A 22,321-nucleotide genomic window follows, 5' to 3' on the forward strand; every position below is an offset into this window, starting at 1 on the left:
TGGGACATATGCACATCGCTTTGTTTCTTGATAAGCAAATTTGACTGAATGACGGCCATATTTGTGGTTAAAAATGCATAACTCAAAAAATGTAATACATAGAGACTCCATTTAAGTGTCTACCCCTGTCTTATCAGATGCAAACTATCTGTTGAGACTTTGACCTTGACCTTCAGAGTTCATTATTAAAATCAAGCCAATTCTTGCGTATCACAGACACATTGTAGTATTTATATTTGGAAAATTTCTTTTAAATCATGTTTACAAGTATATTGAAGAAAAGAACTATACCTAAGCATTATTTTTGGAGGTCATATCACTTTTACTGAATAGCAGCCGTATTTGTAGTAATAAAAACAAACACTATATATCTGCATAACTCAAAAACTTCAATGACTAGAGACTCCATTTTAGTGTCTAACCCCATAATCACATGCAAGCTTTCTTGTAAGACCGTGACCCCTGACCTTGACTTTAGGTAGGCCATCAAAATTAAACTATTACTTGTGTATTGCAGACACTTTGTAGCATTTATGTGTGGTTAATTTCTCTTAGATCACATCTATAAGTAATACAGAACTAAGATAAACATACACATGCATTACCTTTGGTGCTCATGTCACTTTTCACTCAATGGGAGCCATATTTGTTGTGAATGATCATGATTTACCACATAACTAAAAAATGTTAATATACGGAGACTGCATTCAGGTGTCTACCCCCATATAGCCAAGTTTAAATTTCCTTTTGAGACATTGACCTTTGGCCTTGACCTTAGTCTTCAGGTTTAATTATCGAAATTCATACATTTCCTGCATTATCTATTTGCTGCTACCAATTTCTTTTAAATCGTGTCTCCATTCAGTCACATAGAAGTAAAAGTATTTGAGGGTTGACTGTCTTCTACAATGACTTGTTTTCTATTCAGTTATTTGAACAATGGCACAAAACCACTTTCTTTATGTCTTGTCTTCACAGCAATGAAACTACACTATGGTGACTTAACAGACAGTACCAATTTAGTTAAGATTATCAGCGATGTGGTGCCAACTGAAATTTACAATTTAGGTGCTCAGAGTCATGTCAAGGTAAGGCAGTAATCTGATATACTTTATTTTTGCAGTGAATGTAGTCACAAATTTTTTCTTCCATTAGTCTTTTTTCATTTTTAATCCCCATTTAGGCTTCAGAGTCAATTACCAAACTCAATGCTATTTCTTACATATTGCAGATACTTTGTTGTATTTAAGTATTGCTGATTTCTTTTAGATTACACATAATACAAAGCTAAATTAAAGAAGAAAAACACCATTTCATCCTTCAAAGAAAGCGTTGTGGGAGGGGCTGTGTCTTCTATGAAGGCTTGTTGCAATTATGTGGCAGTTTTGTCTTTGGGATTGTTATGTATTTTCTGCAGTTTCAGTAGTATTAATTATCGCATGGTGATATTGGTACGAATTGTGTCATTTTTGACGATTCTGGCATTTTTTTGAGAGTAGGCTTTGTTTTGTATTACTATCAGTGATAAAACACTTCATTTGTAAATCAGTTATAACTTTGTACAATTTCATCAAAGTTTTAAACTGCATGTTGTCACCGACTACGAAAACCGAGAAACGTTTACACGTGTCTTTGACATTTTTGGATTTCCAATTACGGTTGATCGCATACCATTGGCATTATTCACTTCCTGTTTGGGTCAATTTTTGTCGTCAACATACAAATGAGAAAATGTCTGTATAATTTCCGCTGTCGTCCAAAGTTTTTCTGCCGATCTTGTATCTGATGTAAGTGACGAGTGCAACATTTAAATGAAATAGGAGGATTTAATGTCAAATGAAGCAAGGAGAGAAAAATTTTCAACAATTACCATTATTGTAAAATATTTCCTTATGATAGTTACATTGCCTGAATCAAATTCAATGAAGTACTCATATTAACAAGACAACACAGGAAATAAAAGTCCAAAAGTTATTTGTCAATTTTGATCCATACATACATACATACATACATACATACATACATACATACATACATACATACAGACAGACAGACAGACAGACAGACAGACAGACATACTTTGTAAGAATTCATGGGCTTTCATAAAGTCAAATTAAATAAGACACTTTGTGAAAATTATTTTTCCTTTGGATCAGCCTCAGGAAATGTTCCCAATTAGTGTGTTTTGCTCAAAACATGACAGTTTTAATGTTGTAAGTGGGCTGTTAAAGAATTAATGCAAATTTTTTCCTGGTTTACTTGTTCAAAATGTTGCCAAATAATTTTAGAGACTAGCATTGCAGTCTGAGGAAGAAATGCTAGATTTATTTTATTTGCTGTATTTTACTTAATTTTCAGTTGTTTGTACCAAAAGTGAATCAATAAGTATGTATACAAGTAATACTATTTAATCATGTATTTCCCATTTTGTAATTTTTTGTGTATAAAGAAATCCCCCCTCCCCCACCCCCACCCCCCGCATATAGAGAGAGGATTAACTAGTCAGAATATAATCAGAATGAATGAGTTTTTGTAGATTCTTATTTTAACCAAAAAAACCTGTTTTGTATTTGTGAATTACAACTTCAGAAATGTCCTTCATTGAACTCGTAAATCGAATAATCGTGGCGCCACGATTAACGGGCGGAAATTTCCATGCTTGGGAATCGTGAGCTGAAAACAATTCTCTCCTTATAAGGAAATGACAAGTGCGTAGATTCTTCAACTATGCGTAACTCATATTTAAATATGAAATGAACGCTTTCTTATGCATCATGTGGAGTCCGGGTCAAAACGTGCTCGAAGTACATTAACATTCAAAACGATCGTGCTCGTTAGATTGCGACAAAGACATTTGACCTATCTTAGGCGGGTACATTTCTTACCCTAGCGTATTTATTCTGAGATGCAAACACAGGAAGGCTTTACAGTGTGTGGGCGATAGGTATTTGATGTATCACATAGCTTTGAAATGATGTAGTATTCTATGAGCGGAAGTGAAACCACCACTGTAAGGAAGAGTTGACAGCATAGTTTCATAAAACAATACAAGTTGGGTGGCTTCTCTAACACTTGGCATATTGAATATGTGACCTATAGCTTAGTGTGTAATTTAATAACAGCTATTTGCGAGATGTTGAAAAGAAAACAAAGGTTACTAATTAATAAGAAAACAACATAAATACAAAACGTAATAAATAAATAAATAAATACTAGCAATAAATAATGATTACAAAACTTAAACTTCTGGCTGGACCACAAGAAGTAATTTTCCAAACTTGTCAAGTTTGTGGTCCATAATATAGAGAGGTGTAACATAATGGGAAATGAATGACTATATCTGTTGAATATATGGAAGAGGTGAAATGAGGGTTTAAAACAATGTCAAAAAAATTAATTAGCTACTAAATACTGCTTTCATTGAAATTGTCATTTTAATTTTTTTCTGTTGTTGCATAGTGAATTCCAGTGTTTAGTGGCTGTGGTTGGGTCAGGAATGTAGTAATTGTCTCTTGTTGCATGTCATATCTGATAATGGTGTGGTAACGTGTTGAGGTAGTTGTAGACTGTTTGTGAGAAGTGGTTGAAAGATAAACATACAAGTATTAGATATGTGACCTGTAACAAAATATTCCAGTGTCACAAAAGTCAAAAGTCTTTTAAATTCTTTCAGTATTTTTCTTGATTTGATATCAGAAATGCAACTTATTGGAAATTATGACAATAATTGTGTAGTTAACTTTAGTCAGTAAGTCAGTGCTATTTTTCTGTTATCCCCAGTTTCATGCAAACCAACCTGTAGAGTCAAATTTTTTTGTTAACCAGGTTTATGTACCAGTTACCCAAATATTACAAGGTTTACCCCCTCCCCCAATTTGTGTACCAGTTCCCAAATATTACAAGGTTTACCCCCTCCCCCAATTTGTGTACCAGTTCCCAAATATCACAAGGTTTACCCCCTCCCCCAATTTGTGTACCAGTTCCCAAATATTACAAGGTTTACCTCCTCCCCCAATTTGTGTACCAGTTCCCAAATATTACAAGGTTTACCCCCTCCCCCAATTTGTGTACCAGTTCCCAAATATTACAAGGTTTACCCCCTACCCCAATTTGTGTACCAGTTCCCAAATATTACAAGGTTTACCCCCTCCCCCAATTTGTGTACCAGTTCCCAAATATTACAAGGTTTACCCCCTCCCCCAATTTGTGTACCAGTTCCCAAATATTACAAGGTTTATCCCCTCCCCCAATGTGTATAACTGTTACCAATGTATTACAAGGTTTACCCCCTACCCCAATTTGTGTACCAGTTACCAAATATCACAAGGTTTACCCCCTCCCCCAATTTGTGTACCAGTTCCCAAATATTACAAGGTTTACCCCCTCCCCCAATTTGTGTACCAGTTCCCAAATATTACAAGGTTTACCCCCTCCCCTAATTTGTGTACCAGTTCCCAAATATTACAAGGTTTATCCCCTCCCCCAATGTGTATAACTGTTACCAATGTATTACAACAAGGGTTACCCCTAAAATTGATATGGAAAATTATACAATAAACGTTTATAATCGTATCTTTTCACAGCAATTTTTCACAAATTTGTTCCATTATAAATCACAAAAAGAAACTACTGCAGGAACACAGATGTCTCTATTGAAATTTGAAGAAAAAAGTTTTAACAAAAAGAAATGAGATAACTACATTTTATACAGTACATCAGTACTCCTAGTTTCTCACTGAATTTGTCTAAAGTTTTTTTATTTTTGATCGGTATTTTTTTTTCAAGAGCTTTGAATCCCCAAAATGACCAAACTGCTATGTTTACTTTCACAGAATGACAACTGAAACTAAAACATGCAAAGTCATATGACAAGGAGTCATGAATTATACATAAGTAGTATTCATGTTGTAAAAGTTTATTTCAAATGACACACTTTTAAAGGTTGTATAACAAGCCATTAGTATTTATTTCATGATAGAAGTGAAACTGTAGATGGTAACAAAGATGTGTCCTTCATAAAATTAAAAAATTCAAAATTTGCAGAATTTACATCATGCATCAGAATAGAGTTATGTGCATGCTGTATTACTATTAGTATTACTAAGTATTAAGTAACTTTTAATATCAGTGTCATTGGTAACAAAATTTAAAGTTCTTATTTTCAAATTGTTGAAGTGTCAAAACAACTGAACAGTCATCACCCTAACTAAGTACTGCCAACACACACATGAACAACCACAACTTAGTGTAATACTTATTACCAGTATTAGTGTTACCAAGGTAACAGAAACAGAACATAACTTATTTGTTTGTTTTTATCCAAACTTGAATTTGTTTACAGCATATTGTGAAAAAAAGTGGAGATGGTGCTAACGTTATGTTTTGGTAACTAAAACTGTTTCAGTATATTCAAGGTCATAATGTGTTATAGTTTATATCTAATAAATAATATGTATATCTGTTGTAAAGATATTCCAATATATGAAATATCGTTATTCTGGCATTGTAGTATTATGTGGCATTGATTACAGCTGGTAACAGATGTAAAAATAAAGCCTCTCTTGATAGATTTTATCATTATTAGCCTAGCATGAAATATGACACTGGTTCCATGTCAGTCATTCACCACCCGGTATGTCACATATGGGGTGGTGGTGGGGGTTGGGGTGGGGGGTGGGGTTAGTATTTAGTATTCAACCCCATCTCCGACTTATTAGGAATAAATATATTTCATATTAGCAAATGACATTGTTAATCAGGATCAATAGATTGTCAAAAGTGTCAATTTCAATCAAGTGATTTTCAACATTTTATGACATTTTTTCCCAGTGTGTTTTAAGTTTTTTTTGTTGTTTTTTTAAAATTTGGTTTCAGCTGAAAAATATTTTCTCTGAATTACAAACTTGTGCTAAAAAATTTACCAAAGGAAATAGAATTTCAAACAGATAAATTTGATTGGGATTGCTCTCATGTGATCTTTATCTGAGTTGAAAAACATTCAAAATGAAAGGAGATTTAGTATTAAAGTGTGAAGTGTTTTTTTTATTAAATAAAGATAATTTATTATTGGTTGTCATGTCCCTCCGCCCACTCTTTCATTCCTGTCATGTGGATTGTCATGTGATATTATTTAGAAGTGTCTGATTGGTCAGTCTCAAGGAGAGCAAACAACTCTAGTGAATAGTGTGGTACATTTTATGTGGGTGGGTGAACAATGTGGGTGGATAGGTCCTTATGATTGTTTTTTAGTAAACTTACAAGATTTAAATAGTAAATTTTTTGATCACAAAGAGGCAAACATTATGATTGACAGTACACCTCCATTGCTAGGTTTCAAATTGTTTATGAGGGGGACATTTGTTTATTAGGGTTTTTTACTTTAAGAGGAGGGGGGGGGGGGGTGTTTTACTTGTATGTAGCCAGTGTGCCCTTTAAGCCAATTTGATGTGCCACTGGTGGATACAATTTCTAGTACCCACCAAAATGTGGTGTTCCCCTATCTCTTACTGTGTGGTGACTCACAAGAAATGACATTTATTTCATTTTGACTCACAACAACAAAATATGGCTATCATTAGAGGATACACCGTGTGTAGCTGATGTATGTGTTGGGAATGTAGGATTATGAAAGTAATTTTATCAAATTTGTGAAATTCTTGAAAGTTATTCTATCGAATAATTTCTGAAATTCTGTCATGGAGTATTAATAATGACATGCACTGTATGTTTTGTGTAATTCTATAAAGATTATCACTGAGTTTGTAATATATTGAGTTTAAGAGTAGTGGAATTTACTTTTAAGAACTGATTATAAAATTAAAAAAATACTTTCCCATAAAAAGTTATCGTACAAATTTTTTGTTTTATACATAAAAAGAATTTCTTCAAAAATAAACTGATTTCAAAATGGAACCTGTGGATAATTGTTTACCCTATGTCTGGTCAGGAAGAGATTTGATAAATTTATAAATCTTGTGGTAATATGTAGATGTCACCTTTAACAAAATGGCTGCCACGGAACGGATTACAGCCCATGAAAGAACAAAAACCACACAATGTCTATTGCTGTATCAATTCCATGGAATGTAGTAACTGAAATAGGATTACTGGTGTAAACTGGTGACATCTGTCACCAATTTCTGTCTGTTTGATTTATACATATTATAAATATTGGATTCTGAGTAACAGCTGGGATGGATCAGTCCTTTTATTGAATGTTGGAAAATGAAAAAAAAAAAATTGATATGTATGCAGTTGTAATTTATTTAGGCCATTAAAATGGTAGAGTGTATGACCTATCATTAATTTTTATCTTGTTTGACATTTATCTTCCAAAATATCCTGTGGTCAGGTCTGATGGATGTAGTAGTATTTGTTCTGATATTGTTGTACAAATCATATTATTTATCATTGATTATTATAGACTTCCATTTCATTATAACTACTTGGTTACTATATGCAAATTATTATTGTTACTTTGATTTAGAGTGGGATGGTCATGGTCATGTGGTAATAGCGCCCCCATTGGCCATGAAATAATTTCTTTCCTTTTTATTAATTCTGTAAAATTTGCATTCACATCTCAATCTACTGTCACAAAATAAGCTTGCTCACATGCATGCACACACAAATATATACACCGGCATGTGTGCGTACATACACACACACACACACACACACACACACACACACACACACACACACACACACACACACACACACACACACCCAATTGAAGGACCAGAAAAAACCTAAGTAATCAGAGCTAATTGGAAATCTCCAAAGAGCTACTGACTATAACATTGTGTCTGACATGTTTGCATTAACAATGTCAGTGTATCAGGTTGTTGTACACAATTTAAACTATATTGTCTGTTTTAAATGTTTCACAGGTATCTTTTGAAATGGGTGAATATACTGCCAATGTTGATGGTGTAGGTACATTACGCTTGTTAGATGCTATACGAACCTGTGGTCTGGACAAGAAAGTTAAATTCTATCAAGCTTCAAGTAGTGAAATGTTCGGTAAAGTTCAAGAAATTCCACAGAAAGAAACAACACCTTTCTATCCAAGATCCCCTTATGGTAAGTAACTTTAAATGATGATACGAAAGGATACTGACCCTAGATTTTTACATATTAGATTGGGGGGGGGGGGGGAATGAGGTGGCTTTGGCTGATTCTGGATCTGTGCATTGTTAGATCCGGCGGCGGTGTGTGTGTATGTGTAAGGTGAGGTGACTGACTCTGGATCCATACATTGTTAGATCTGGGTATTATGAAGGACTAGATATTTAAGTTAATGATTAATCCAGTGTGCCTAGTTCAGTAAAGATTGTAATGGTCTCCAGGAGACAGAAAAGTGAGTCAGGAGTAACAATACTAATAGTCTAGCACAGTACCAGAAATGTGCTGTATACTGCCCTCTATGTTTGCTTGGAAAACACCTTTCTTTTTCACAAGAATCTGGAATTTCCTGTCAGCGACAGAATAGACAAGGTATTCCTTCAAGAAAGATTTTGTGTAACAACACCTAAGCAAGCAATGGATATTTCAAGCCTATTTCATCATCACAAAGGTATAAAGGAGGAGAGGAAATTAACCCTCCCCTCCTTCCCCTCACATAAAAAACAAAATTCATACAATTATTGACAGATTCAATTCTTGACAGAGTATCCTCTTTATATCTTATTAGGTTTTATGTTTTGTTGAAATAATTCCAAGTTTTCAACAATGGTTTTCCTTGGTAAACAAACCCATTTACATGTGTGTTGAATCAACATGGTCATTGGCATGCCATGGCAGTAATTTAGTTGAATAGCACCCTCTGTAGACCAGTTGACTGAGAGATAGTGCTGCCATTGAAATACTAGAAATTGAATGCACATTGTAATTTTACATTGAAAAAGGAACAGGCACATTATGATTTAAATTTTATTGTGTGTTCTAGTTTAATTGCAGTTGTTTTAAAGTAAACATTTCTCTTAATTTGTCACTGCCCCCATCCAAGATTAACAAATGTGTGAATTGTTTTTATAACAGTATTTAAGTTAAACCAAACACCATTCTCGAGGCTCAAAAAACAATTCACACAATACAAGTATTTAACCTTACCCTTGAATACTAGAATAAAGTTCTACATGTGCAATGAGAAATATAAACTTGGAAATGGTTCCAAAGAACTGTTTTGTTAGATATTACAGGTGGTAAAACTTTTAGCTTTCTGTATAGTATGGTGAAAAAAATATACTTTCATAGCTGAAGAAATAGCAGCATCTTTGAAAGATTTAGACAGTTTGAATTACGTGATTATTTTATACTTTCAATATTCAAGATTATCATAATTTGTAGTGTACACAGATGTGTCGTTAAAAATCCTCTCATCTCAAACTTTGTGTTTCAGATTTAGTTTGCTTGCAGAAATAAATTTGAAATCAGCATTTAATCACTATATCATATTCTCTTACTGCCGATTCATGTATTTATGTTTGAAATTAATACTGCCATTTTTCTGGTGTACCACATCAAGTTAAGCTGTCCAGGGAAATAAATTCTAAAGTGAGACATCTTTTAGATATTAATTCATACATAGTGAGCATTTCAATGATATTAGTGAAATTTTGATCTAAGAAAACAACTTGTTCAAACTTTCATCGATATATAACCCTGTAAATTAAGACCAAGTTTTGCATAGCCAACATTAAAAGTGCTGAGTTAGGCAAGTAGTCAACAAAGCTGTATGTCATGAGCAAAATTTGCCTAACTCGACAAGGATGTGATGTAAAGTTAGGCAAAACACAGTCGGCTAATAAGGTTTTCTTTTTATGTACACTGAAAACATCTACTCTTTCTGAACTGTAATATTGTCATCTGCAATTTGTGAGTTGATATATGTATTATAAGGAAATTTTGTGTAGTAGATTCTTTGTCAATTATTGACCCAGCCAATGATTTGTTCTTTTTTACTCTGTAGGCTGTGCTAAAGTGTATGCATATTGGATCACTGTCAATTTTAGAGAAGCCTACAATATGTACGCATGTAATGGTATTCTGTTTAATCATGAAAGTCCTAGAAGAGGTAACGTTCATTTCTTTACCATACCGCCAAATCTTGTCACATTTACATACACCGTACAATTGTATCCTCCAATAGGAGAGATCTGTGTACATTGTATCCTCCAATAGGAGAGCTCTGTGTACATCATGTAATTGTATCTGCCAATAGGAGAGATCCGTGTAACATGATGGGGGGGGGGGGGGGGGGGGGGGGGTCATTCCTGAAGTCAAATATGTGCATTTCCATTCGTTGTGTTTTTGTCCGTGTACACCAGTTTACATGTTTTCAAAGCAGTCTACTATTGTTGCATTTTCATGTGCATTTTGTCATCTCTGTGTAAACGGTAGGTGCAAATGCAAAAAAACAAAACGGTAGTGTTTTCATTTGAAAATATCATTGTTTAAATGAGGCCTGAGTGTGCTTTGATTCTGATACAAATATAGATATAAAGTACATACCATAATATACATCTAAGATTATCAATATAGTATAGAAATTAACACTAAATTTCCAATACTGATACACAGTGATAAACAACTTGTGACTGTCAGGTGACACCACACATGGTAGTCACCTGACTGAAAGGGGGTCAGTCATATATCTATGGATATTGATTGAGAAACCAGCCAACTAACCTTTTAATATTGATTCTAACAAAGTAAATAATCTCAGTTTCATATAAGATTATCACTGTTTATATTTTGAAAGGTGAAACTTTTGTGACAAGGAAAGTGACCAGAGCTGTGGCAAAGATCCACCTTAACCAGCAGGATGAACTTATTCTCGGTAACTTAGACTCACAGAGAGATTGGGGTCATGCCAGGGATTACGTAGAGGTAAGAATAGTATGTGGAGGACAAACAGGATATCAAGAAATGAATCCAAACTTGTCTCTGCTCATAGAGGTATTACACTATTGCGAGAAAACTTTGTATTTGCATTTTGTTGGCATAGCACTGTAATAAATAGAACTGAAGTTCATTTGCTTGAATCATACAATTTAAGACAACTGTAGTTTTCTCAAGTTACCAGTATGAACGGAATTATTAATGTAAATATTGTGTTTTCCTTCTCCACATCTGGGTAAGAAGAGCCTATGTCTCAACAATTTATCGAGATTAAATAAAGTCAAGGATAATAATGATAATAATAAGTACTCAAATCGAAAATGGTAAGAGAGGGGTTATTACAATTGGTCACCATTACTCTGTGTCTGGTTGCTTTCTAACATTTTGTTCCCTACATTCACAGGCTATGTGGCTGATGCTACAACAGGAGAAAGCCGACGACTTTGTCATCTCCACTGGGGAAGTACACAGTGTTAGGAAATTTGTAGAAGAAGCATTCAGAGTTATTGATAAGGCAATAGAGTAAGTCAATATCATAATAGAAATCTTAACATTTATACAAATAATTTCAGTTGTCAGAAAAGAAGACATATTTCATGGTGTGCCCACTTGAAGTGTTTTTCACAAGTAGTTTCAGGACCGGAAGTGAGGGCCAGCATAGTAGTTCCTCCCTTTCAGTAGATTTTTGTGTCCTTAAAAGGCCATTTTTTTTCTGTGATTCGAATTGTAGAATTTAGTATTCGTAAAGTAGCATGGAAAAATAAAACTCTGTTTGACTATACACAACATAACCAAATGTAATAGTCTGTGTAAAATTAATGTGAAGTTTCAAATTTTATTCTCAGTTCAAATGAAATATTTTTTGTTGAATAGTTTAGATTTGACAAACAGGACAGAACAGCATTTGGCAGATGGTCACATAGACTATTTTGAACAACAGCTATATTCAATATTAAGGACCAGGAATTCTGTAACTTTCTCTATCAAAAGTAGAGGCTGCTTTGATGTAGACTATATCTTAACTCCAGAGGGCGCTGTGTTGACAACATCAAAATGTCATATGGAAGTTATCGGTGATTGGAACTTACTTATGCTGCAATATCTGTATCAATTGACAAAATCAATCAACTTTGTAAATTTAACCAGAATGTATCATTTCTGTTCTGTTTTCTCAGATGGGAAGGAGAAGGTTTGACTGAAATAGGCAGAGAGAAAAAAACAGGCCAAGTCAGGGTTAGAGTCGATGCCAAATTTTACAGACCAACTGAAGTGGTGAGTTAGTGAGTTAGTCATTCTGTTTTCGCCTCTCACCGTTTACCGTTTGACCCACCCATTCTTGAAACCTGTAATAGCATTGTACCTCATGCTAGAGGGTCAAAATAGAACAAGAAGGTTGACTTATTCACAGTACCTGTAATAGCATTGTACCTCATGCTAGAGGGTCAAAATAGAACAAGAAGGTTGACTTATTCACAGTACCTGTAATAGCATTGTACCTCATGCTAGAGGGTCAAAATAGAACAAGAAGGTTGACTTATTCACAGTACCTGTAATAGCATTGTACCTCATGCTAGAGGGTCAAAATAGAACAAGAAGGTTGACTTATTCTCAGTACCTGCAATGGCATTATACCTAATGCTAGAGGGTCAGAATACAACAAGAAGGTTGACTTATTCTCTCACAAGCTTATAATAATGCATGTGTAATGCTTTGAGTGGAAGTCATGGTGTCTACCAAGAAATTGAATGAGTATTAGTTTTAAGACATGCCTTGGTGGTAATGAGAACTATTGATACTTTGTTAATCTGCCAACAAGTTAGGGCAGTTCATCATGTAGCTGGTTTATCTGCCAACCACTGATAGGCAGTTCATATAGCTGGTTTATCTGCCAACCACTGATGGGAAGTTGATGTAGCTGGTTTGTCTGCCAACCACTGATGGGAAGTTGATGTAGTTGGTTTATCTGCCAACCACTGATGGACAGTTCATGTAACTGGTTTGTCTGCCAACCACTGATAGGCAGTTGATGTAGCTGGTTTATCTGCCAACCACTGATGGGAAGTTGATGTAGCTGGTTTATCTGCCAACCACTGATGGGCAGTTCATGTTGCTGGTTTATTTGCCAACCACTGATGGGCAGTTGATGTAGCTGGTTTATCTGCCAACCACTGATGGACAGTTCATGTAACTGGTTTGTCTGCCAACCACTGATAGGCAGTTGATGTAGCTGGTTTATCTGCCAACCACTGATGGGAAGTTGATGTAGCTGGTTTATCTGCCAACCACTGATGGACAGTTCATGTAACTGGTTTATCTGCCAACCACTGATGGGCAGTTCATATAGCTGGTTTATCTGCCAACCACTGATGGCAGTTCATATAGCTGGTTTATTTTTCCAACCACTGATGGCCAGTTCATATAGCTGGTTTATTTTTCCAACCACTGATGGCCAGTTCATGCAGCTGAAATATTAGGGAACTAACTTTGCCTACATGTAGCAAGGGTAAATGACAGTGCTGGCTATACATCCATACAAAACAGTTCCAAAATAATCATATCACAATCACAATAACAAACTAAAAGTAGAAGAATATATTTTGTGATTAATTTTTCTGACTGGACAATGCACTGTGAAAGACAACAGGAGTATGTAACAAACTTGATCTAAACTTATAGAATTTTCTTGGTTGACCAGTTCCACTTAATTCAAAGATTTGCAATGATAGCAATCTTCCTGTATTGTCGTACTTCCAAGACTTTTAGACTTACATTACGTCATTGACTACATATTGATAGAGTTATGCTCTGGTTACAGTTAGGGTTTAGTTCAATGACCTGGTTAGGGTTAGTTTAAAGCTACACTAGCTGTAACTGGAATGTTATTTTTATGATCAGACAGCCAACAATATATTGACTGAAAATTGTTAAAATATGAATAATTAGACATTACACATACTAATTAGAGGTTGATTTTATCCATAATTAGTAGTACAGTTTCATGTTGAAAGCATGTTTGCACTGGGGCCGCTGATTTTAGGGTATGTACTAAAAATCAGTTTTGATTGGATTTATTGTACCATGTTATGTGTATAGCGACACAAAATTGCTTACCCACACTGATTCAATACTGTGCAGGGTGTGCAATATTAGGAGTAAGTCATTATATCTATTATAACACATTACAAAAAACGTTCCCATTGCCGCTAGTGCAGCTTTAATAACTGTGTTAGGGTTAAAGTTAGTTTAATGACCTGCTGAATGAACCTAAGGTGTATAGGTTCAATCGGTGCCAGGATGTTGGGGTCACATGGCTTACTTGTCAAATGTAAACGTACTTTGTTGAAATGTCGATGTTGCATTCTTGTTTCACCAATGTAGTTCTGTACTGTTCCAGTGGAGGGAGGGAGGGAGGGAGGGAGGGAGGGAGGGAGGGAGGGAGGGGGAGAGAGAGAGAGAGAGAGAGAGAGAGAGAGAGAGAGACAGAGACAGAGAGAGAGAGACAGAGAGAGAGAGAGAGAGAGAGAGAGAGAGAGAGAGAGAGAGAGAGAGAGAGAGAGAGAGAGACAGACAGACAGACAGACAGACAGACAGACAGACAGACAGACAGACAGACAGACAGACAGACAGACAGACAGACAGACAGACAGACAGACAGACAGACAGACAGACAGACAGACAGACACACACACACAGAGAGAGGGGGGGGGGAATTACAAGGATTATCTAGTGTATATTTATGATCTCAAAAAATATATGGAAATATATGTCTGAAATATATGATGAAAAGTAAGAGAGAAAAATGTTGATTGTGTTTTTTGTTAGCTACCCACTCTTATCTGTTGATTGTGTTTTTTGTTAGCTACCCACTCTTATCTGGAACTCATGGAGTTTCAAGAGTGGTTAAAATCATCTTGTAAAGTGTTGAAAATTGAACTATGTGAGTAGCTCTTTTTGCCAATTTATAGCTGGCTCTTATCTTAAACCCTGAGGGAATTGAGAGGGAAAGGGACATAGTAACAGCAAAGAGGAGGTGATAAGAGAGGGAAATATCCGGGATACAGTGCTGAAAAAGGTTGATTTTTACTATGTTTGGTCTTTAAATTCATTATGGCTTAGATTGGAAAAGTAATTAGGTCTTTCATCAAAGATTTTAAGTGTCTGAGCCATCTTTTCAATTTATTCTTTGAAATTGAAGGTCATTTTTATAATCTTAGAAAATCCATGGTAACAATACACAATGATGAAGCCTTGAGAATAACTTAGCTGTTGATTAAGGGACAATTTAAAAAAAGAAAGACATAGACGTGACAATAGAGCAAATGAATGGGAATCTGTTATAAGTTGGTTTGGGTCTGATTTACGGAGGTGATTTACCTGCGACTGTAAGCTCAGTTCTACAAAAAAACATTGATGAGTTCGTGTCCTCCCAACAAAAGACACAATGTTGAGCAGTGATTAAGACTATGAATAATCAATGGCCTAATTATTTGATCATTTCTGCATGGCCTACAACGCCTACAAAAGTATCTTATTATATCCAATGAATTCTGGTGAAAGTGAAATGGAACACATGTCAGATTTCAATGTTCGTTTCCCCCAACCTAGAACAATGTCCTATTGTTGCTAATAGTGACAGGTGGAGGATTGTTGTTTGCCCTTCCAACAACTCCTCTCCTCTGAAGTCATCTAATTCCAGGCATGAAATGACAGTTGCTTAATGGGTGATGTTCATGTTGTAATAGACTAACGTATGCGATGTATTGGGTTACTGCAGTAGAGTCTATAGAACATTGTGTGCCTAACTCCATGTTAATTGATACACTGCTCTCCAGTATTCAGATGCACATTAAAAGGCTATCAAAAAAAGATGCCTGTGATTCCCACATCAGGGTGGACAACATTTCTGAAATTTCAACTCTGTCTCTGTCATTTGTGCTATCAGCATTAAGAAAACATAAAGTTGTTTGCGTACCATGTCCAGGAGTAACAGCAGACTTGTACTGGCTGACATAAGGAAGCAGGTGTCAGTGTAAATCTTTTTTTTTACGTTTCTGTAGATATTGTCTGAGTTTTGATATCGCCAATATATTCATGCCCCTGCCGGACATGGTTAACCTCATCAAAAAATCATTATTTTTCGTTTAACTGTACTTTGATGAGGTCATCTCACATTTCAACATGTCAGATGTGTGGTTGACAAGAAGGCTGAAAAGACTGGTGCTAAAATTAGTTGTTTTGTAATACTGCACGTGGCTATTCTCATTCATGAATAAGTTACCCTCTCAAGTACCAAAGACTTTGCCTGCTGGAAATGTTTGATCAAAATTCTTGTCTTTTTGGGGGAAATTTTGGTAAAAAGAACCAGTCTTGAGTTACAGCACTACACCTTCTTATTGGCAGAAGGCTTTTTAAATAAAGTCATATAAAAATTTTGGCTAGTATAAGTGATAACGTTACCACAAGTTTCACAGCAAAAACTTATGTCACTCTCTGGTTGGTCTTGTTTTTGACGTTCTCTACAGCCCAATTTGGATGTTTTTGCATTTTTTACATAAATTTTAATCCATGAAATTCAGTAGCCAGAATATCCAAAACAAATATTTTATTTTTTATTTTTGTGCACAATGAGAAGAGTAAACCATTTGATCCTGAAAAAAATTCACTTCAAAACCTGAAAAATCTCAAAATATAGCCCTGTCGTCAAATGTCTATCTTAGAATAAATTGTGATTACCGAACTGTATTTTCCAAAGAAACTATTTGATGTGGTTAATGACTTTGCTATCCATCATTGTATTAAAAAACGTAAAAGCAAACTTGTTAAGTTAATCATTATTATGTTAGTACATGTTCTTTGCTTTTTTTTATGACCCATCGTATTCAAATTTTGTTTTTCAAAACTTTTCAGGCAGAGAGTACGGTAATTAGATGTATACCACTATAATAGTTGTTTTGTATTCACTACCGATAGGTTGTTTTATACTAGCAGTACATTCCATCTACTCTCTTTGTCCAAGTGGCCTGCTCCCATTTATTTTGCCTTCCAGCCATTTCCTTCCACATTTTTGTATGGACTACTATAGCCGCTGCATGATCACTTCACCCAATTGTACTAATCTGATTGCCCAACAAGCGAGCCCTGTACAAAAAAAAAATGACCTACCCACTACAGCTAATCAGCAATACATGTACAGTAAAAAAGGAAAAGAAAAAGAATGTTCTTTTTTTTTTTTTAATGAATGTATCACATGTTTAAATGTTCAAGGAATAAAGGTGAATGTGTTTTAGGCAGAATAACATATTCACTGAAGTTTAAAAAGACCAGCAGTGAACAATTGAGTACCTTTTCTTGGTGTAATTAGTTTAACTGTTAGCTCGGCCCAACTCGTAAGCCCTTTTGTGCGGTCTGCTTTTGTCGCAGTGTACTCTTGCCTTAAGGGGCTAGACATCGTTAAAACACCCTCTTGCTGCCTTTGTGTCAATTCATACTTCTTTATCAATATTTTTACCACACAGCGACTGCTGTATCGTCAAGTGTTCAAAATATCAGACAATCAGTACTTCAGTTTAAAGAAATATTCCCACTTTTTATTTTGCTCTTGGTAGGCGATATGGTACAATTGCTAACACTTCATATACATAGCAATGTTTTCAATTCACTAGACTTGGCTGCAGTAATTCTCTCTTTCTATTTTCATCACTCAAGTGTGTAATTGTGTTTCAAGTAACAACCAGATAGAGTTTCAGGCTATACAGTATGAGGAGTATGAATGGAAGTTTCTAAAAAAAAAAAAATTGTAAAAAGTTTGACGTGAACTCCGTCTGTCAACTTTGCCCCTGACTGTATGTTAATTGGGAGAAAATATCGAGTGGTGCGCTCCAATTAAAGTTCCAAACATACTGAGGGGAGAAGACTCAGTGTGTGATCGGATTGTTTTGAATTTGGGAAAGCCTATAGCAAACATATCTCTCAACACATACATAGTCCATCTCGGATGAAACTTGCAATGTTTGTGTAGAGAGACTAAATGATATGTTTGTACTGATAACTGCATTGTATGTTTGCAAGGCACACACTCGGCATTGGGTTAGCTAATCCGTGTCACCCTCCAAGTAGCATGGCATATCACCAATTGTGTGGACAGTGATAGGTAACGTTTAAAGCAGGCATTGAATTGCAGTTATCAACATGTTGGCTGACAGCGATACTATCTTGGAGGCATTTGATCCCCTGATTCTCTCTCACTAGGAAGGGGATGACTAGCAGCTTTCTGTCACAGTGTTTTTCTTAATTGCATACCACAAATAGTCTATGACTGTCAGCTGTACACCCTTGTCATCTTCCAACCTTTCAAGCTCCAGCTGCTGGAATATACACTAAATTACCACCAGAGGGCGCCACACATTTTCCCTACTGCCAAGTTGTAAAAATCGTTTAATACTTCTCAAAAACACTTGACACATGGTCAAGATTTTTGCCTTCTGAAATTATACTTTAAGTTGGACTTCATCAAATACTTTGTCATATTGGTTTTTCGTAGGTCAGATTCAAAATTTTATTTTCATTTTTTTTGTTGTAATTTTGTAAAGATGTTGTCAAAATGAATTTTATCCAGAATAAGCTTGGTTAGATTCTAATTGTAAAATTGAAAGGATATCTTTGATGCTCACAATCTGATATTGTGATTAACATTGAATAATTTTATACAAATTTCTTGTAAAACTACAATTTGTACTTTGCTTGTATTGTTTTTACTTTGTACAAATATTTGAGTGTGTGACGCAATAAATTCAGAATGATGGCATGATAGTTTCCAGTTTCCGAAACTACACTCTGTTTATTAATGTATGAACAAAATATAACTAACATAGCATTAAATATTCCATGGTAAATGTATATAAGGGGTGGAGGTGGGGGTGGGGGTGGGGGTAGGGGTGTTGGTTAGCCTAAAACATAATATTATATGTAACCTGTTATCTTTGCCAAGAAAGACAGAAATTGCTGGTATGTTTGTATATGCTCAGATTCTGAGGTTACAATTTGTCAAGACTTAGCAGTTTGCCTTGCATCTCAGTTTTGCATGAAGAAAGCAACCTATAAGCCTTTTATGTGTAATAGTAATACATTAATAAAATCTCTCGCCAAAATTGATGATGGCTGACACAGACAAAAAAAAATGGTATCGTTTATTGACTATTTCAGAACTTTTGACATAAACATAATACTTGAATCAGTCTAGATATTTACTGATGCAAATTATTGACAATTTTCTTATAGAGATGTCGAAGTGAAAAGTGTTTTCTTTGATAACTACAGTTTTGCATTAAAAAAAGTTACATCGGAAAAAGTTAGCAAACGTGAATCACAGTAAACCTGACATATTTTACATCCATGTTAATAAGAATAAAAATAATTTGGTCATAAAAGGGGGGGGGGGGGGGGGGGGTCAGACAGATCTTTGGCGTCAAAACTCTATCTAACAATAGTAGTGTAGAAATGAATAAATGCTGTTAGGACTGTATTGATTAAAAGTGATGTAGAATAAATGTTGGTAAAACAGTCCTCTTTGATGTAAAGTACACCAAATATTTCAAACAATAATATTTCATCAAAATCAGAGGTATAAGTTAGATGTTTGTTTTTTCTAAACTCAATAACAATGTTGTGGTCGTAAAGAGAAGTCTAGTCAGAGATCTTTGATGTCAAAACTCAGCGCAATAACAATGGTCGCTGATGTCATGAACTTTGTCAAAAGTTCACCCCCTGATACAGTTTGACCTGTCAATCACTGTTTGTGGTAGTCTGTTTATTTCTGCGACGATGACTGCGACTTTGTGTTGTAATTCAATGGCGCCGAGTTGCTGTCATCACGCCCGTAGACAGGTTATATTTGAGGGAAGCGCCTATCATTTCTGAATAATTTTATTTTCAGTCCAGATTCTTCCCGATTAAACCCCAATGTTTTAATCCTTAATCCCATAATCTGGGATTAGTATTATCTTATCCGTTGAGCCCTAGGGATTACATAGGATAATTCTTTTAATGAGATAAACTTTTTTTTCTATAACTCCGTCAGACCACCATTTTTCACATTGTAGATTTATTCCTAATCTGACATTGGCCTATAACATTATACAGATGTCTATTTCATCAAATCAAAATAATTAAATTCATAACAGTATAGATAATTATAGAACATGTTATATATGTATGTTCAGATTGTTATGAAAATTAACTTTTTCTTCAAGAGACATGTAATCGAGTCTTACCATGAACCAGTCACCAAATATAGCTTGTATGAGGTCATTGATAAATCTAGAGGCAATAAAACTACAGTATATAGGTACCAGTGGACCATGGAAGCTCGTAGTTAAGGTGAAATGCATCTCAGAAATAAATTGTTTCAACTTTTACTGTTACTTTGTTCAAGAAAACTCCAACCCATATTCAGTTAAAATCAAGACAAAAAAACCCAAGGGTCACCATAAATTTTTTTAAATAGAGGTCAAAATATTGTCAATATGAAGTTATTTTAGAATCCAATATGGCCGCCGAATCCTGGTTAATTCTATAAATTAAAGAGATTGTCAATTTCCTTGAAAATAAGGCGATGAATCCCCAAATTTCATTTATGATTCCAAAACGACCCGAAACAAGCTTTCATATTGGCAATGTTTGGTCCTCAAGGCAATTTATACATTGTATAACGCCACTGTATGTAGCATTTGGAAGTACATGCAAAGTGTCTTGAAAATGCCATAGTACCCAAGTATCAAAAATAATATTGAAATTTACTATCAAAAGAAAAACTGATAACATTAGCCTGTGTGATTCACAAAATAGTTTTCATAGGCTTGTTTGTTTGAATAAGTTCATTATCCAAACATTTGTCGTCATTCGGTCTTAGCAACTGTTGGCAAGGGAAACGTACATTGCAGAAATACTGATCAGTTTCCTGTGATACTTTTAATTGACTGTCAAATTTAGCCTATAATTCAAACTACTTTAGGTATAGACAAGCAAGAATACGATATGTTTCAAATTTATCCTGTTTATTATGCTACTATCAGCGAGTGGCTAACACATGTTCTTCAGATTCTTACCATCGTCAGTAACATATGGCAGCTTTATTTTTTTAGTTAATGTCAGATATTGGTGTAGAAATACTCCACATATTGAATGGTTCTCATTAGTGGTACTAAAACAGGTGGAACACTTGATTTTGTGCGCAAACCATCGCAACTATGCACTTGACTTGTTTTCATTACTGGTGGACAGTTCAAGTTTCTTTTAACATGTTTATTAATATTTCCAAAACAATTTTTAAATATTATTTTAAAGTGTCAAAGTATTGGGATGGCGTGGTTGAAGCTAAGGTAGGGAACTAAGTGTGGGAATATAATATAGAATGTGTTGTAATGAGACTGAGAAAAAAGAAAATATACAAGAAAAAATGAAATCCAAAGTTAATGTAGTCAACGGAGTGAAACCCATATTATGGACCCCACTGGAAACGAGTTTTTGACTCTGTGGGTTATCCAAGTCTCATCTGTCACTTTGGTTGATTTACTGAAATAAACTAATCTAATCTAACCACACACAGTATACAGAAATATTTCACATCAGAAATACCGATAATATGAGACCAAATCCAGCACAAAAAAAAAAATAGTTCCAATACCTCTACCTCAGAAAGTTCCCTGAGAAAACCTGACACAATTTTACCATCAAAAATGGAGTTCAACTATTAAGTAGTGAGTAAACAAATCATATATGGAATACAGTACAAGGTTAAAACCAACTAAAATGGTAACTCTTCCTCTGCAGTTTCTCCAACAAACCTGACTTAATTTTTTAATATTTTGTGAAAATATGTTCAAGATCAAAACTAATGATAGAATGTGGTCAAATCCAACAAAAAATGTGTCTATAATTCCAATAACTCTACCTGTAAAATTTCAATGACAAACCTGACACAATTTTAGATATTTGTGAAATATTTCATAAAACCTAAATTAACATCACTGACAGTGTGAGACCAAATCTAAGAAAATAAGTTACAATAACTCTCCCTCTAAATTTTCCTAACAAATCTGACACAGTTTGAAAAATGAAAATATCAAAATCATTTTCACTTGCAAATATGTAGTCTCTAATATTAGCATTACAAGTTAGGATTTAATTTACATGGACAACACTTTAAACATTATACTGTCAGAAATATGTCAGCCATTCCATCCATGACTCCATTTTCACAAACATTTTTATAAATGTGTTAACTTTTGAAGAAAAATCATAATATTTTTGGAGCAATAAGGACTATTTCTCTTATTGTAGTGCAAAATTGATTCTAATTTTATGCAAAAATGAGAGAAAAGCGTAATCCAAAAAACCCTGCTAATGTTGAAATCTTTGT

General features: G+C 34.8%; 1 protein-coding gene across 3 annotated transcripts in view; it reads left to right on the top strand.

The window, feature by feature from the left end:
- The window catches only part of LOC144437170 (GDP-mannose 4,6 dehydratase-like), a 53,943-nt gene that overhangs the window by 21,971 nt on the left and 9,651 nt on the right, over nucleotides 1-22,321 (top strand). For all 3 annotated transcript variants that reach the window (XM_078126051.1, XM_078126048.1, XM_078126050.1), the window contains exons 5-10: nucleotides 979-1,088; nucleotides 7,893-8,085; nucleotides 9,974-10,078; nucleotides 10,766-10,893; nucleotides 11,309-11,427; nucleotides 12,081-12,177. In XM_078126051.1, the coding sequence (XP_077982177.1) occupies nucleotides 979-1,088; nucleotides 7,893-8,085; nucleotides 9,974-10,078; nucleotides 10,766-10,893; nucleotides 11,309-11,427; nucleotides 12,081-12,177 (752 nt within the window). The remainder of the gene's footprint in view (nucleotides 1-978; nucleotides 1,089-7,892; nucleotides 8,086-9,973; nucleotides 10,079-10,765; nucleotides 10,894-11,308; nucleotides 11,428-12,080; nucleotides 12,178-22,321) is intronic.

The sequence above is a fragment of the Glandiceps talaboti genome, chromosome 7, assembly GCF_964340395.1.
Source record: "Glandiceps talaboti chromosome 7, keGlaTala1.1, whole genome shotgun sequence".
NCBI lineage: Eukaryota > Metazoa > Hemichordata > Enteropneusta > Spengelidae > Glandiceps > Glandiceps talaboti.